At 46.4% G+C, this 17,645-nt stretch overlaps 1 protein-coding gene across 1 annotated transcript in view; it reads left to right on the plus strand.

The window, feature by feature from the left end:
* Positions 1-12,078, plus strand: part of LOC144129775 (histone-lysine N-methyltransferase PRDM9-like) — a 33,082-nt gene extending 21,004 nt beyond the window's left edge. Inside the window, exons 6-7 of the mRNA XM_077663849.1 lie at positions 7,513-7,678; positions 10,448-12,078. Of these exons, the coding sequence (XP_077519975.1) occupies positions 7,513-7,678; positions 10,448-10,958 (677 nt within the window). The 3' untranslated portion in view covers positions 10,959-12,078. The remainder of the gene's footprint in view (positions 1-7,512; positions 7,679-10,447) is intronic.
* Positions 12,079-17,645: the final 5,567 nt, after the last annotated feature.

A 17,645-nucleotide genomic window follows, 5' to 3' on the forward strand; every position in this document is an offset into this window, starting at 1 on the left:
AAATTCTGTATGTCATTTGGCCACAGCATTGCTATGGAATAGGCTTACACATTGATCTCTATTTCCTGGTGGGAAAGAAAACAGCCCGTAAGTACATGATGTAACAACTGTTAATGCTGTAAGCATGCAAGAAATACGGAGCAACTGGACACCATACGCAATCGAGTAACTTTATTTCACGTAGCAACTTTTACAGTACCTTATGGAATTAAATGTTTGCAGCCCCTAGCGAGCCTTAGTAACTTGCAGCAATTATGACAATTGGTAGGAGGTGTGGCACGTGAGCAGTATCAGACATTTTACTTTGGGACAATTAATTTCAGATTAAAATTATTTTCCACGCCACAAGTACAGTAAAGATCACATATGAAAGAGAGCAGTGTTTTCACGAAAAAAAAAACAGCGGAGTACAGACTCAAATACTACCTTGCCTTCACCCTTGAATACCTCTTACTATGAGCCTGCCTTAATTTGATGTCTTACATAAGGTGCAAAATGCTAGCTGGAGCCACAGCAAAAGGCTAGCTGCATGTTCATTCTACGAAAATTAAGTTAGAAAGCACTATGTGCCTTTATGTAGCATTCTGAAACTATATCATTTACAGCTGTCCAAGGACTGTGAGCATAATAAAAAAGAGAACATTATCAATGGATCAAAATCGTTTTGAAGAGCAAATGCGAGATCTGTGCAGTATTAAACTGACCGGTTATTGAAAGAGTATAGACACCGAATTTGGTGGCATGTTTTCTCCTCTACAAAGATGCAGAAGACACTACTATGCATGAATCACCAGATGGTATACTTTATAAGTGATTTTTCTTTTCATGATGTTTCCGTTTCGACCGCTGAACAATGAATGTGACAATAAACTGCTTATAGGTCACATGAGGAATGAGAAAATAGCATATCGCTGGCATTCGTTGTCATTACGGCTGTTGAGACCGGCTGCCTTTAGTATCGCAGCGCATTAAAATAAAAAGAAGCGATTATGTCGCAGTTTCCTCATGTCTCCCGTCACCTATAAGCACACCTTGATGTCACAGTCATCGTTTGGCTGTTGAAACCGAAACAGACTGGGAAAGAAATTCGATTATAAATTATTCAGTGGTCGTACCAGAATACCACATGGTATTATACATGTAATTATTGTATCTATGAATAATGCCTTATGCATCATTAGAAAGCAGAAAACATTCCCACATACCTTATGTGGCCATACACCATTAAGAAGCAGGAATAAGAGCAAGACACAAAATTCAAGAATGAGCAAAAGAAAGAGTACAATATTAATTTCTACAATGCGTGACTAAAAATCATTTCATAAGAATGCAAACTTCAAGGAGTACTTAATATCTGTTACTGAGCAGTAATGAGCCAGTTAACCATCACTCATATTACTGTTTACAAAAGGGTGCGCATTGGTTGGCATTTCAGTTCTGACCGGTTTTCACTGCCTGCTGTTAACCACAAAAAACTACACAAAATCCGTGACTCTGCCCAACAAAAGGACTGGTTTCTTTCATTACGTATATATTTTTTCTGGTTTCTTTCATTACACTTCTCTTTTCCATCACTGCTTTGCATGTACAGCTTGGTCCACCCATAGGGAATACAGAGCGGTCAGAATAGGACGCTTTAGAGTTGGATTTTCGACAATCCTCCGTATTTTTCAACATGAGCGGTGAATGTCATATGTTATAGCCCCTTTTCTTCACTCACCTGCTGCTGCCAACATCCAAACAATTTTACACCTATGCACATGCTTTCATGAGCTGTGTTTAAGCGTTGCCTGGATTCACAATAGGCAGGTTGCTTCTAACAATCTAAGAGATCATCAGAAGCAGGCTGCCAAATACATTTCCCAAGAAATGTATGATGTGCTGCAGTAACTATGTGAACAAATGTAAAAATGAGAAGAAAAGCCACATCTGGTTTAGAGGAGAAACAAAACAAATATTTCGAAAACCAATCCTGTTTCATGTTCGTTGCATTCTTTTAGAGTAAATAGTTAGGAGGATAAATGTGCTGGGATATTAACAACCAACTCAAAGCACACACTTAAAATATGCGAACGCCTGATATGAGGTTTGCCTTTCTAGCCTTGCTGGTGTAAACATATTTCGTTTGTAATTCAGATCCTTTCATTGACTGCATAATTCTGAAAATAAAAATTGGCCACAGGAGGCAGTTAGTTCATGCCGGCACTTCCAGCTATTCTTTGGATGTGATCTTCATTGTGCATGTTCCGCAGCAAAATAATTCAATTGCATACACACCACTATTTTCAACCATATAACCTGCTGATGACTTGCAGTAAGCCGGTGATGTGATCTGGCTGGCAGATTATGAGGTGCGTCATTGTTTTCTGTGCAGAGATGAGGAGTTATCATGTAGGCGCCAACCATGCTTGCCAGCCTGAAGTATCGAGATGACTGCGTATAGGCCAAAGAAAAAAAGTGGCTGTGGCTTAGCTCGGCTATGCCAGGATATATGAAGCGAAAGCAAGTGTGAAACTCCCGTATGAACTTGTTCAGATATTCCATAATGTATGAAGCACATAAACGTCCAGTATGACCGGTAGGTCCATGTTTGATTTCAGGACCGAGGCTATCCAAGGACTGAAGGGGTAGCGTCACTCTTACGGCTACTCTCTAAGCTAACGGCACGTTGTTCCTCGGTTTCTTGAGCCAGCCGCTGAAGTCTCTTGGTCGCATTCCATTGTTCATCCCGGGCTGTCTTCAGTGAAGCAGGACTCAGGTCTCTCCTCCGGCTGCTGTCGCTGCTGCTAGTGGTCGAGACACCGGACGTTAAACGTGCCTGTCTCGCGGCGGCATATTCACGGCGGCGTTTCGCCAGTCGTTCGGCGCGCTGTTCGTCTGTTTTCTGGGCGATTCGTTTCCTCTTCATCTCGTTCCGCTGTAGATCCCAGGCCTCCTCCTGCTTATCAGAATTGTCGCCGTCCATACTGTCGCCTCAGCTGTGGTTGCGGCGCACGCCAGCTCTCTTTTTCAATCCTGTGACATCTTATCACGCATGCGACGCAGCTGTCGAAGCGAGCGGAGGCGAGCGCAACGACGAGGAACGCGGTGTCACGTCCTACCAAACGGCGGCGGCGGTGACCGGCGTGGTGTGACGTCATGCCAGATGGTGCGGCGAGCGCAGGAAGCACAGTAACCTTCCGCGATGAGGCGCGCGTTGTGACGTCACGGGCCTCCATGGAGCACCGACACAGCGAAATCGCGAGTTTCCGGCCAATAAAGCTGTAGCTTTAAAATCTGTCAGTGAGATCTAGCACACAACTGCTTTCACAATAATGCAAAAAGAAGCCCCAATCAGATCAGTATGTTTAAGCAGTAGCACTCTGGTCATCTAGCTTTGAAAAGGTTGCTAACATGCCAATACAGAAAGTACGACTTCAAAATAAATGCAATGTACCCTTAGAAAAGAACTGTAAACACCATCCAGCTCTGACTGATACCCCTGACATATTGAACTATTTCATTGCAATGAATAGTACTATTACATTAGCCTGTGATGATATTATTCTGATACACAAAATATTTATTGTCATTAATGCGCTTGACATTGCCCATCATTTGTTTTTAGTGTATTAATTAACCTTCTGTGTTTTACAAGTGGCCGGTTAATTGCAGTAAGAAAATTAGGGCCAGTGAAAATTGTGAGAACAGCTGTCACTTAACCTCAATAGCTGATGAGCAGCACAGAGCATCTACGTCTGCGTCTCTCAGAGTGGTGCTTCAAACATAGTAATTGCACTTACTAAACATCTGACAAGACAGTGGTGCCGTCGACCCTTTTTGTTACGAAGGAGAGCACTTCATCAATTCTGATCCTGCTCCATTCCGAAAACTTCTCGCTTTCCTGCTCCAATAACGCTAGGTTGATACTGCTGAAATAGTTGTAAAAAGATAGTAGGTGTATTAACAATGTCAAATTACTTTTCAAGCATCTCACCCGTATAATCCTTTGCCAACATTTAAATGATTCCATTCAGTTACAGGCAGATTATAAACTCACGATATTCTAGCGCTCTTGTAGTGACATCAATAAAGGTTTGGTTTGGTTTATGGGGGTTTAACGTCCCAAAGTGACTCAGGCTATGAGAGACGCCGTAGTGAAGGGCTCCAGAAATTTCGACCACCTGGGGTTCTTTAACGTGCACTGACATCACACAGCGCACGGGCCTCTAGAATTTCGCCTCCATCGAAATTCGACCGCCGCGGCCGGGATCGAACCCGCGTCTTTAGGGCCAGCATCCGAGCGCCATAACCACTCAGCCTCCACATCAATAAAGAATTGTTTCAGTTGCTGCAGAAAAGCAGTGAAATTACAGCCAGGCGAATGAATCAGCGCCAATACCACAGACATGACAAAAGACAATGTAAAATAGTAAGCTTTTTACAGCACGACACTAATCGCGAATGGAAGCTCCAATTACACATTTCGGCAAAATTTTAGTGACAGTACTTCTCTCATTGAAGAACTCTGGCGAAACTGCACGTGTCACCATTGCACACATTAAGTCATTTGAAATAAAATTACATAAAAGCACACTCGAAAAAATATCTGCAGTTTGCGGTGGTACAGCCGAATGTGTGCAATTACAAAAACGAAAGCATCCCCAGCACAGTGCAGCGACATGTTGGAAAGTGTAAAGGTGTGTTAATATGTTTTTTTCTTTGTAGAGGTTCATTACTGCAGCAGTTCGAAGTATGCTTAAAAGGCCAACAATAAACCAATCAACCAAATCCACTGTCCACAAAATGGTTAATGCTCTCTGTGAGGGAACACAGCCGGAAGGAATTCAGAAGTTATTTGCGTAGCGAAAGACATCGCCAACATTTCTTGTACATTTGAAGTACGCAACTCAGAGCTGTAGCTACATCGTCATTCGACTTCCAGGCACTGAACGGCTGCGCACTCGGCGCATTTGTAACGTGGAATAGGCAGGCCATGTTTTGTTGAGCTTGGAATTATACCACACACACACACACACACACACACACACACACACACACACACACACACACACACACACACACACACACACACACACACACACACACACACACACACACACACACACACACACACACACACACACACACACACACACACACACACACACACACACACACACACACACACACACACACACACACACACACACACACACACACACACACACACACACACACACACACACACACACACACACACACACACACACACACACACACACACACACACACACACACACACACACACACACACACACACACACACACACACACACACACACACACACACACACACACACACACACACACACACACACACACACACACACACACACACACACACACACACACACACACACACACACACACACACACACACACACACACACACACACACACACACACACACACACACACACACACACACACACACACACACACACACACACACACACACACACACACACACACACACACACACACACACACACACACACACACACACACACACACACACACACACACACACACACACACACACACACACACACACACACACACACACACACACACACACACACACACACACACACACACACACACACACACACACACACACACACACACACACACACACACACACACACACACACACACACACACACACACACACACACACACACACACACACACACACACACACACACACACACACACACACACACACACACACACACACACACACACACACACACACACACACACACACACACACACACACACACACACACACACACACACACACACACACACACACACACACACACACACACACACACACACACACACACACACACACACACACACACACACACACACACACACACACACACACACACACACACACACACCCGCGCGCGCGCGCGCGCGAAAAACTAAACGCCGAGAACCAGAGCCACTGAGAAGCATACGTCGTTCCAACACAGTGCTTTCCACGCGTTGGTCCCATTCATCACAACAGTGAGGGCAAATATACCATGAGATAAGAACATGCAACTATACTCCATATCGCAACTTCTTCGCTGCGGAGAAGTTATTGGCGCGAAGCGACCGTTTCCATGGCTCTGTGACTGGCTCGCGGCCACGTTAAAACAGCGCACTTGCGGAAGCCGTTGCGTCGAACTCGAACTTCTACTGCACTCCGCAGTTGTCAGAGAACACCCAGCAGCATTTAAAGCAGTTCACGCACCCCACCACAACATCTTGAAAGAAAATTTCAAGGTCTCTACTCACATTGTTAAGCAATCCCGCCAGGTCGTTCTTTCTTCCACGTTGTTGCCGCCGCTGTCACGGCGTGGTGCAAGGCGCAATACGACGTCTTCCAATATCTTAAGAACAACTTCAGGCGCTTCAGAAGGTCTTTCGAAGCGCACAAGTCGCACACATATTCATTAGCACATTCACAGAACCGCAGCACGAAACGGCCACGTAAAGCGCAACACGAAACGCAATGTTACTAGACAAAAAACAACGCCCGAAATGCAATGCAGTCACAAAAAGAACATGGCGCCTAAGCCTGCCGCAGCTGCCGACTTTGGGGATTGGACTTGATTGGCTTCGATTGCTTTTTTTTTTGCCGTGGAACCTGGCGGGAGTTTCGGTTTCTTTCGGAGCCGGTTACTATTGGGAGCGAAAATTCCTTTTGCGCGACAGGACTTATAATTAGGAGCAGTGCTGGCACACCATTGGACCTCTTCACTGTAGCGGCCGCCAGTCTCAACTATATATTTCCTATGCTGGAAATCAATGCGCTGGTTGTGGCCATTATCAGCCGCTCCGCAATAGCTTCTCGGGCTTGCTTGAGGGAATTGTCGGTGTTGGCTTCGTGTCTAGCCACAGGTGTGCTTGACAGGCCTGTGGACATTCCTTTCACACAGTACTTTGGCAGCGATGTACCTAATAAGTTTGATCCCTACACAATATGTCTTAAGAACGAGAATACATGTTCTCACTTGGGGCCGTGGCGTGCTGGGACGGCGCGGGAATCTGAGTGGGCATGACCCTTAATTTGCAAAACTCTTAAAGTCAGCTTCTCTTTACACCGGAAGGGATCTTTGCCATTCAGGCCAAACCTGTTTTAGTGGCAGATCGTTTACCGCGGTGGAGAAATGTATTGTCAAGATGTGAAGCTGCGTGCGGTACAACAAAATGGCGCAAGCGACGTCACGTGAATATTTCCGAAGGGGGATCCGTCGTAATTATTTTACAGAATCAGAATCAAGCGACGTGAAGTTTTCATTCGATTCTTGCTCCAACAAGAAAAACAGAAGTTCTGACGCACTACTTCGCCTGTTTCGTTGCCATGCGTTACCGATGTGCGTTTCTGACGACTAGAGAAAGAGCAGTGCTAAAATGAAAAGAGTCCCAAGTATTCGGTGTCCATCGCTCTCTACTCTGATCTGTTCTCAGAGGGTGAAAACACCAAGTCTGCTCCAGTTCCGGCCTTCCCCTGCGGGACATGCGGCGACCTGTTCTCCGCACAAGAGCTTCTGGAGAAACGTCGGCAGAGCAACCACTCGCAGGAGCCGGAAGGGAGGCACTGCTGTAGATACTGCCCCTATACCAGCAATCACAAGTAAGCCAGAATATGTCTTGCTTTCGTTGTTTAGACATGGTGCAAAAAAAGAACTACGGAGAATTTTCTTATATAGTGATTAGTGCTGACGCAGGGATTTCCGCTATGTAGAAGACGATCATGATCGGGCAGAAGAATATCTTCCACCGGTGATATAACCAAGGGATGAAGTTCAGAAGTGCAAGATGCCGGGCTAGTTGGTAATCCATGATGAAAAAACAGCGCAAGGAACGAGACGAAAACACGAAGGAAGAAGACACAGACACGGGCGCTGACTAACAACTGAAATTTTTATTTCGATGCAGGGCACATATATAAAGTACAAAGATGGGGGTGTGTCCAAGGCGATCCTGCACAATCACCAAAACAGTGTGGTCACGTCCAAGGGTACCAAACGATAAAAAGGTGAAAAGGCCGAAAGAAAGACAAAAAGGCGATAAAACCACGGTGTAAGAGGCCGGGACGGAAGGTGAAAGCGATGAAAACGATGAAAACAGATATGCCCGCGCCAAAAGGAAAAAAACAGCGTTAAACTAACGGTAAAAACGGGACTAAAATCGCGGCACAAGGTGATTAACAAAAAGACAGAGAGGGGCATTTAAGAACAGAATTAAACGTTTACCCTGCCTCTAAGAAATTCCAATTCTTTTTGCGACTAGCACAGGGAGGGTGTACTCACACATTGTTCCTTTGCGTTGTGGATTTCGAATGCTTCTACGATTTCCCTGGATATCCTATCCCGTCCTTTACCCAGATTTCAATCGCTGCACAATTCTTGCTAAAGGACGGGATAGGATATCCAGGGAAATCGTAGAAGCATTCGAAATCCACCACGCAAAGGAACAATGTGTGAGTACACCCTCCCTGTGCTTGTCGCAAAAAGAATTGGAATTTCTTAGAGGCAGGGTAAACGTTTATTCCTGTTCTTAAATGCCCCTCTCTGTCTTTTTGTTAATCACCTTGTGCCGCGATTTTAGTCCCGTTTTTACCGTTAGTTTAACGCTGTTTTTTCCCTTTTGGCGCGTGCATATCTGTTTTCATCGTTTTCATCGCTTTCACCTTCCGTCCCGGCCTCTTACACCGTGGTTTTATCGCCTTTTTGTCTTTCTTTCGGCCTTTTCACCTTTTTATTGTTTGGTACCCTTGGACGTGACCACACTGTTTCGGTGATTGCGCAGGATCGCCTTGGACACACCCCCATCTTTGTACTTTATATATGTGTCCTGCATCGAAATAAAAATTTCAGTTGTTAGTCAGCGCCCGTGTCTGTGTCTTCTTCCTTCGTGTTTTCGTCTCGCTCCTTGCGCTGTTTTTTCATCATAACCAAGGGATTCGTTCCACGTAGAAGACGACGATGAGCGGTCAGTGCCGCGCGACGGAACGCTCGAGATGGGCTGGCTGCAAACAAAAACGGAACAGAAAACGAATGATTCTGCTCAGCGTTAGTACGCCTCGAATTAGTGCCTAGGCACTAATAGCGCGCACTGGACGGGACACAGAAGAGAAGGAAGGCAGTTAATTCACGCGAAAAAGGCGACGCACGTGTTGTGTCTTCTCTTCTGCGCCCCGTGGAGTTCGAACTGTTCATTCACGCGTGTTTTTGAACCGTCGACGGTACAGCGCAATAACTCAGCTGCGTTAGCACGCGGAATATAGGATATTGCTGAGAACGTCTAAATGCACAGTTAACACCGCTGATTTCAGTTTCTTCTGTGACGCAGTTGATTAGAGCACTGCTTTAGAACCCGCAAGAGTCCAATTTTTGCAAGAACACTTTTTATGCGTTTCTTTTTTTTACATAATTTACACGACGGAAGCCATTTCTCATTTTCTCTGGAGATTGTGTTGCCTGTTAAGTCGTAATCTGAAATCCGAGCGAAAATTTCTCGCTTAAGCAACTGAGTACAACTCAATTTGGCTTCTTACTTACTTGGAAAACAATTTCCGCACCCCACACATAATTTACTATTCCACGTCGCGTTGTGCGTTACCTTGTATGCAATTTGCATTATGACGGGCTTTGCAGCAAAAATCGTCTTTAAAAAGCCTTTCATACCAGCCCGGAGGCAAGACCAGGAGTTGGTACGCTGTAGCGTTGAGGGAATAGAAATACAGCGCCCTGATTATATTGCTTCTGCACGGTATTCTATGCTCAGCCTCCCTCAACAGTCTTCTATTTTGTTCGGGAATTATTCATCTTCAGTCTGGAATAAATGGAGTTGGAGAGGCTCAATACTTTCTTGTTACCAGAAGAAACTGAGCAGAGTCGTGCACTTGCATTCGAGGGAACAAAAAGATCAATTCTTTATTGGTGAAACGTTAAGAGAACAGAAGCGAGGAGAGTGGGTGAGGGAAGAAACGCGGTGTAATGACATCCTAGTAAAAATCAAGAGGAAGAAATGGGCTTGGCAGGTAATTCGAAGGAAAGATAGCCGCTGGTACTTAAGAGTAACAGAGTCGATTCCAAGAGAAGCCGAGCGTAGCAGGCGGTGGCAGAGGTTTAGGCGGGCGGATGGGATTAAAAATTTTGCGGCCATATGGTGGGTGCAGCTGGCGAAGGACAGGGTTAATTGGAGAGACATGGAAGAGGCCTTGACCTTGCAGTGGGTGTAGTCCGGCTGATGATGATGATGATGATGATGAATGTTGGGTAGGCGCAGGTTGTTTATGTATCATGCAGGGAATATTCACGTTGTTCTGATAATCGTTGTCAACTATGCCGGTGAAAATATGCCCTCTCCCCTAATCCTTTCATTTCCTTCCATACAGAAGCCACGTCACCACACACCAGCGGACCCACACGGGTGAGCGGCCCTTCGTGTGCAAGGAATGCGGAAAGGCTTTTGCACGGCGGCATCACCTCACCAGCCACCTGCTGACCCACTTAAAGAAGAGACCTCACGAGTGCACCGACTGCGGACAGCGCTTCGCACGCACCTATGAAATAGCGCGTCACTGCAGACTGCAGCACACCTCCGGCGGCAGGCTTGCGTCACTCGTGTGTCGCTTCTGCGGAAACGCTTTCTCAGACCTCTGCGTCCTGAGTCGGCACATACTGACGCACACGGGAGAGAAACCCCATGCCTGCTCGCATTGTGGGCGGATGTTCGCGAGACGCAGCGCTACCAAAAGGCATGAAAGAGTAGTTCACAGCCGCCAGTATACGCTGCACTGCCCGCACTGCGGTCAGGGCCATGCGGACATGACTCATCTGAGAATCCATGTGCGCAAACGCCACCCTTCCGCTGAGAAAGAGGAACCGCAGTACAGCGAGGACTGAGCGAGCTCTATTATGCGCCCACACGCGAGGGAAGGGGTATGTGCTTCTGTCGTAATGCCGACGTGAAAGACAGATAAAACGCACAGTGAATAGTGAATTGAAGCCAAGTTAAGCTCGTGCGACAGAAAAGAAAGATCGAGGACCGCCAAGAGGCACAACAAAGCCGAACGGAGTTGAAAACTTTTGGAAGAGCCTAGTTACTATCGGGGGAATAAGTAGCAGACCACCCCTCCAAGTTGCGACCCCTGCCACTCTGCCTGGGGGCGCCACTTAACAAAGCACTTCTGGCTTCGAAAAGCTATCTAGTACACTATAGTGAAGGGCACACTGCGCCGGGCTCAACAGCAGAAGTACTTTGTCAGGCGGCGCCCCCACGCAGAGTGGCAGATGTCGGAACTTCAATGACGAGGTATGTTACTTTTATCGGAGATGGCGAGGAAAACGTCCCATCTCAATAAAGTTGGTCAAGAATGTGTTCAATAGAAGCAAAAATAACCACGTGAATAGCATCTTGAGAAACAGAAACACTAAAGCAAAAAAAATCAAAACAGTTTTCTTGGGTGGAGCAGTCTACCTTCGGCTAGTACTTTCTCAGCGAAAAAAAAAAAAAGCGGGGATCAAGAATGGCACAGTTTGAATTATTAGAGGCATTTCGTTTTGTGGATGGTCTCCTGCTTTGTTTCCCTTTTGCGATTGCGAACCGATTGTCAGTAAGCAGCATATTCGATGTTTTCCGGGAGGTTTTTGCCGGACTGGAATTCACGTTCGAGCTGCCACAGAACTCTGTGATTAGGTTCTTGGACATAGAGATAAAAGAAGGTGGCAAGCACACGTGTTGGATGTACCTGACGAAAACGGGAAAAAGCTTCTTAAGTTATCATTCCGCGCACTCTAAATTGGTGAAAAGGAGTTAAAGCAAGTAACAGTTTGGCGCAGTGTCTTAAGAAATCGTGGTCTCATCAGGTAGAGCGTAGCATCAAGAGGCAAATTGATAGGCTAAGGATGAGTGGGTACCCTGACGCACTAATAACGTCTGTGGCTGCAAAGAATCTACAAAAGCTACTGGATAGAAAAATACAGCAGAAATAGCCTGCAGAGCAGGGTGCTGGTGTGGTTGTCATTCCTTATGTACATAATGTTTCGCACGGCTTAAAGAAAGTAGTAGAGAGATATGATGTTCCCCTGGTGTTTACCGCACCTAGGAAATTAGTGAGCCTTTGTCATGAAATGAATCAATCAAAGAAAAAATTAGCTAACACTTGTGGTATTGCACACTAAGAAAAGTTCGTAGAATGTGCCACCGGTATAGTCTACAAAGTTCCCTTGTCACGCGGCATGAGCTACATAGGTCAATCAGGCATATGTCTAAACACCAGGTTGAAAGAGCACAGTAATAACTTGGGAAAAATAACGAATCCTGGAAACCTCGCCTACCGTTGCGCAAATCACAAATGTTCACAGTACTTTTATCGGACAACAATTTTAGTTCGGGCAAAGGAAAAGAAAGAAAGACAAATAAAAGAAGCCTTTGAGATATTGGAGGCCGGTGAAGGCGAGTGCGTAAGCACGCCCTCGGTGATGTCATCAAGTGGGGAGGTGCATCTCATCAACAAACGAAGGAGCGTGCGACACAGCCGTTTGCAATGAATTGATTGTTTCAGCATGTGCATGAAATGTATTTATGTACCCTCGTACCAGAATAAATCTCAGTTGTTTGTGCGCGCTTGTCCTGTGTCCCCGTTCCAGTTGTCGTTTTGTTAGTGTGTAGCGCGTTATTCACACCAAATGTACAACCAACTAGCCCACATTGCTGTCTTGCTTCTCCGAATAGTTGGAGTTAACCATTGTATACCTTCCTGACCTCATCTGCAAGACCTCTACATCGCTCGTAGGTTCGAAACGTGCTGCATGGTACTTCTATATAAGCTCGTTGCCGGCGCTGACGTCACGGCTTTTGCCTTGCAGTCGAGTAAAGGGATCCTGCTGTACATTACAAGCCGACTTAACAGAAACTGGAGTAGTCGGCAGAGGCGAGAGAATGTGATCCAGGCGGTTCCTAACAAGGAGACCTGCTGATGTGATTAAAAAAGTACGAAGCCAGAAAAACCTGTATAAAACCGTCGAAGCTTTTAATTGGTGACTTCCCCTTTCGAATCTCAAACTACTTCTGTATATTCCTGTTCTGTAATGCAAGCAGATGCAAACAAAAAATCACTTTTATATCTTTCCGAATAACCTCTCTTTGGTCTCCTTTTCCTTGTTCCTTCTCGGAAATTCGCTTATTACGCCGAAACACCACAACACGAGGCGAACGCACCAGCATAGCGGTGTAGCAGCGGCGAAAAAATGCAGAACTATAATGAATGTTTGGTGGTGTGGTAGCTGATTCCTTTTCCTGTTTTTTTTTAATGAAGAAGAGTGAATAGAACTGATTACGCGCTGGCGCTGTGCTGCTGAGTCGCTGTTTCAAACCTTCTATTATGACGATTAATGGGGCACAGTGTTATTCGTTTCAGTTTTTAGTGTGCCATTTTTGTTTGCATGTTTCTAATCCTTCTCTGTTTTTTTCTTTTCTCGTATGGGATCAGTTAGGTTGGCGGCTTGCCTTGTAGACGACCAAGCACTGAACGTTATCTTTCCTTCAACTATTTTGCAAAGACCAATCGTTCACTTTGAACGGCTTCGCAGAATGGTTACGCCATGCTGGCGGGTAAAAAAACTTCGAGGATGCTGGCGTACCATAGATTAGTTCAGTTTTCAAGGAAAACAAGTGATTCGCTTAAAAGGACAGTGAGGAGAAATTGAAGTTGGCTTGTATCGATAGAATACCAGCTCGATCCTCATCTCAAAAACGCCACTCTCACTGAAAACAAAGCTCTTGTAATACAGAAAATAGCAAGAACAATAATACAGGTATCGCCACCACAGCCTAATCTCGCAAGTACAGCGTGATGACTTCATAGGACAAGAGACGCTACCTTGGAGGAATTTTCCTTTCTACATAGGGCCGCGAATCTCTTAGGCTGACTAAGGAAGGTTGCGCGGTTCAATATTGACGTAAGTTTTGTTTTAAAACCGATAGTGCACTTTTATCGCGCAAGGAAGACAGACAAAAGACAACCTGAATGTTGGAAGCAAAGAAAACTGATGCTTGGCGGCGCCACAGGCGGCCAGGAGAGTTTTGATTTGTTATGGCGCTTCGCGTCTATGAGCTTTGCGTGCCCCGTGGTTTTGTTTTTGACGCGCCTCGATTTACAAGCGCCGAACAGCAGAGGAACTCCAAGTGCCGCTTCAAGTGCTAGTTAGCCTTTGAAGGGGCTGGTCAGATGATCGCCACGGTCGATGAAAAACTATGATGGCACGATGGTCGGTGATCGTACAAGGTAGTTCACAGTATAAAGAGCACTTGTGTCTTCGCACGCTCGCCCGGCGAAACATTCCCGGCTGTGCCAGTCAACTTGAAACTACTTAACGGAAATCGTTTATTAGGGACGGGAAACAAGGTACAAGGCAGTTAAGAAAAATTGCTGATGGCCTAGCTCTGTTAGGCTACGACATACGTAGCGAAAGCGCGGACTCTTCAGGATCGGAAGAATGCATTCACTAGATGCGACTTTATTGAGGAACGTGCCTTCAGCCGTCGTGGCGGAGTGGTAGCGTCTCCGCCTCAAAGAGCAAAGGCCCTGGTTTGATTCCGAGCCTCGGCTCAGGTTTTTTTTTCATTCAGTCAGTGGGCGGGCGGTTTCAGTGGCTTCCATTGATGCCGCCACCGAATACGTTGGTCAGCGGTTAAGCGCAGGCTCTGTTAAAGCACTTTTGTACTCCGGCGTAACGTGCGCGTGCGCGCGCGCGCTGCTCGGCGACGTCACGTCGGCCAATTAGAGACCCTCTATACTCCAACTGCGCTTGACCGCCGACGCGCTCGGCGGCTCCGGCGCACTGCGACCGCACTGGCAGAGACTTGGAGCATGTCTCTATTTCGCGTCGAGTGCGCCAGCCGCCGCCGGTCCAGCCAGACCGATTCGGCTCCGCAGCGAGGCGCGCGTTGTGACATAATTCAATAGCTCCGGCACTTGGGCGGAGCTGTTCTTTTCGAGCTCTCGAATAATTTAATTCATTCACAGTACACATCTGAGGGTACATGCAAGTGGGCGAGATAGCCCGATCCAGTGGACCCGTTGGATCCAGCAGAAGCCGTTGAAGCGTCGTGTGTCGGCTTTAGTTTCAAGCCGCCAACTTTAAACGCGAGCGCCCTTGAGCACCCATTCGTTTTTTGTGGAAAAAAAAAATAATAACCTTGCCCTTGCAACCGTGAGAGACCTCGACGCCGCCTGCTGCACCGTGCAACCGCGCCGTTGAAGCAATAACAATCCGTTGCCCCCAAAGCCCCGTCCAGCCTCCGATGGGCGCAACGCGCCGACCTTGTCCTGGCCCCTCGCGACTCCCCGCACTGGGGTTATGATATTAAATTTGCAACATCTGGTCACGGCGGAAGGAGGAAGCGACCCGCATGCGCCTAACCTAACCGTGCTCCCTCAAAAGCATCGCACGCTCTGTGGGGCTGAGGTCGCTGAAATGCAGGCCGGAGTTTTTGCGATAACTTGGTCGTCGGGTTCGGGAACGGGATCCATCGTAAAGCTGGCAAGACGCTGGTGCAAACGTACACGAAGCGACGGTAGCGACCCCCGATAGATGCCTTCAACGAGCGGCGGCGGTAGCTTTAATTTCGGCAGCTGCTAGACCACACTGCTAGCCGTCAGAAATCACGGAGTCTGCGTTTACGTCACGTTTCACGTCACTCCGTCCTATGACGTAATAAGAGTTCGCCGTGAGGTCATAATAGTTCTCGAGTTTGAATCGGAGCGGCGGGAAAAACTTTTTCAACTTTGCATCCAAATTTTTTTTTTAAATAAGTGCATCTTTCGCTCTCTGACAAGCGGCAACAAAGCCATGAAATGCCGGACTATTAGATTTTGCTAACAAAAAAAATTGATAGTTTTCCTCACTGTTTCTTTAAAGCAGCTTGTCTCACTGGTTGACGAAATGGTATCCAAAATTCTGTTGAGGCGTATAAGCACTTGGGCGGGTTTTTTTTTTTCCGGGAGGGGGGGCTCGAAATAAGATTTCACTGCGGGGAATTTTGAGCTGAGTGAAATGATGCTCTTTACACAGAGAGCGGTTCACGCTGCCCGCTCTAGGCCAGTTGTTTTGACCCGTCTGATTTTAATACTTGGCGCAGTGTTCGAAGACGTAACCTAGCACTTTCAAAATGCCGCGGGTTCACCGAGTCATCGGAGAGTTACCAAGATTTCGAAACCACTACCATCGCCACTTTGAGGGAAGTGGCGGAAACGGGGGAGGGTCTTGACCTCCCAGGAACATCAATATCATCATCCTTAATTATTAGCTGCAGGTGCTCCTATTTTCTCCGCAAAATAATTTTCTACGGTTGCTGGGTAATGTACAATATTTAATCAATATTGTGGCAACCTTTAATTTGATAGCGGTATATCAGACTTCCCCGGGCTCATAAGGATACACTGGTAGCATCATCATCATCGCCATCATCTGGAGAGTCAAAGGCTTGTGTCGTTGCATGATCTTTGCAGTATGTCTTACATGAGAAATGGCGCATTTAGCTGCTGGACAATTCGAATGTCATTAATGTGTACCGGGTTGTGACACTCTTTGTAATCCGTCATGCGCGCATGTGGGATCCATATGTATCTTGAAATGTGGGTGGAAGTGGGGTGGATGGGGGCCTGGTACGACGAGGAATTACATCGTTGTCACGTGAGTAGGCGTTATGTCATATTACAGCGTCGTCACGTGACTAGGTCTGATGGCACATTACATGGCTGTCATGTGACCTGGTATGACGTCACGCACACGATGTCATCACTAATTACGCTAATTAGTCCTTGCGTTACCTGTTTATATTAATTAGTATTAATTATGTGACGTCGTCATCTTCGTCGCGTGACTCGTCGTCTCTTGACGTCACATGGTGCCGTTTTTGCGGACACTTTTTTGCGGATATGACCTTGAAAGTGAGCCATCTAATGCTTTCCCATTAACGAAAAAAACCGCTCGCTTCTACCAAGACATAAATACAACGTGCCTCTGTTGGTGTACTACAGTCGCAGCTTGTTAAGTGTTTTCGAAGGCAACATACAGAGGTATGAAAAGAGCATTCTCGCAATGCCGGATGGAGCCAGAAAATCGAAATATACCGATATGCGTCTGCTTAAAAGTCGCATTGGAAAGGACATCGAGGAACAGTCACTCTATATTCAGAAAAGAGTATCGTGAATACCTCCCCCCTCCCCCTTCTCCCAGTTTCTGGTAGATGGTGTAGAAGTGCGGTGTTTGTGAATTGCCGGTTCGTGCGTGAATGGGCGGGAGGCTTCCACTACGAACAAGTATACGCGAAGCAGGTTGCCGAATATTGACATTATTAAGTACTCAACGACGTGCTGGTGGTAACCGCGTATGGGACACCCCTGCCCACAGGCCATATACTCTCTGAGGGTTCATCCCAGATTATAAGCTTCTCGTATTGCGTGCACATCAATAGAGCCTGTACCCGCCTAATTAAATAATACCATCATCATTATTTCTATCCTGTCTCAAAGGATTCTCGGAATCGTGTTTAACTGAAAAACTTCTTAATCGCTTTTTGTTTTG

Source organism: Amblyomma americanum, chromosome 4, assembly GCF_052857255.1.
Source record: "Amblyomma americanum isolate KBUSLIRL-KWMA chromosome 4, ASM5285725v1, whole genome shotgun sequence".
Lineage (NCBI taxonomy): Eukaryota > Metazoa > Arthropoda > Arachnida > Ixodida > Ixodidae > Amblyomma > Amblyomma americanum.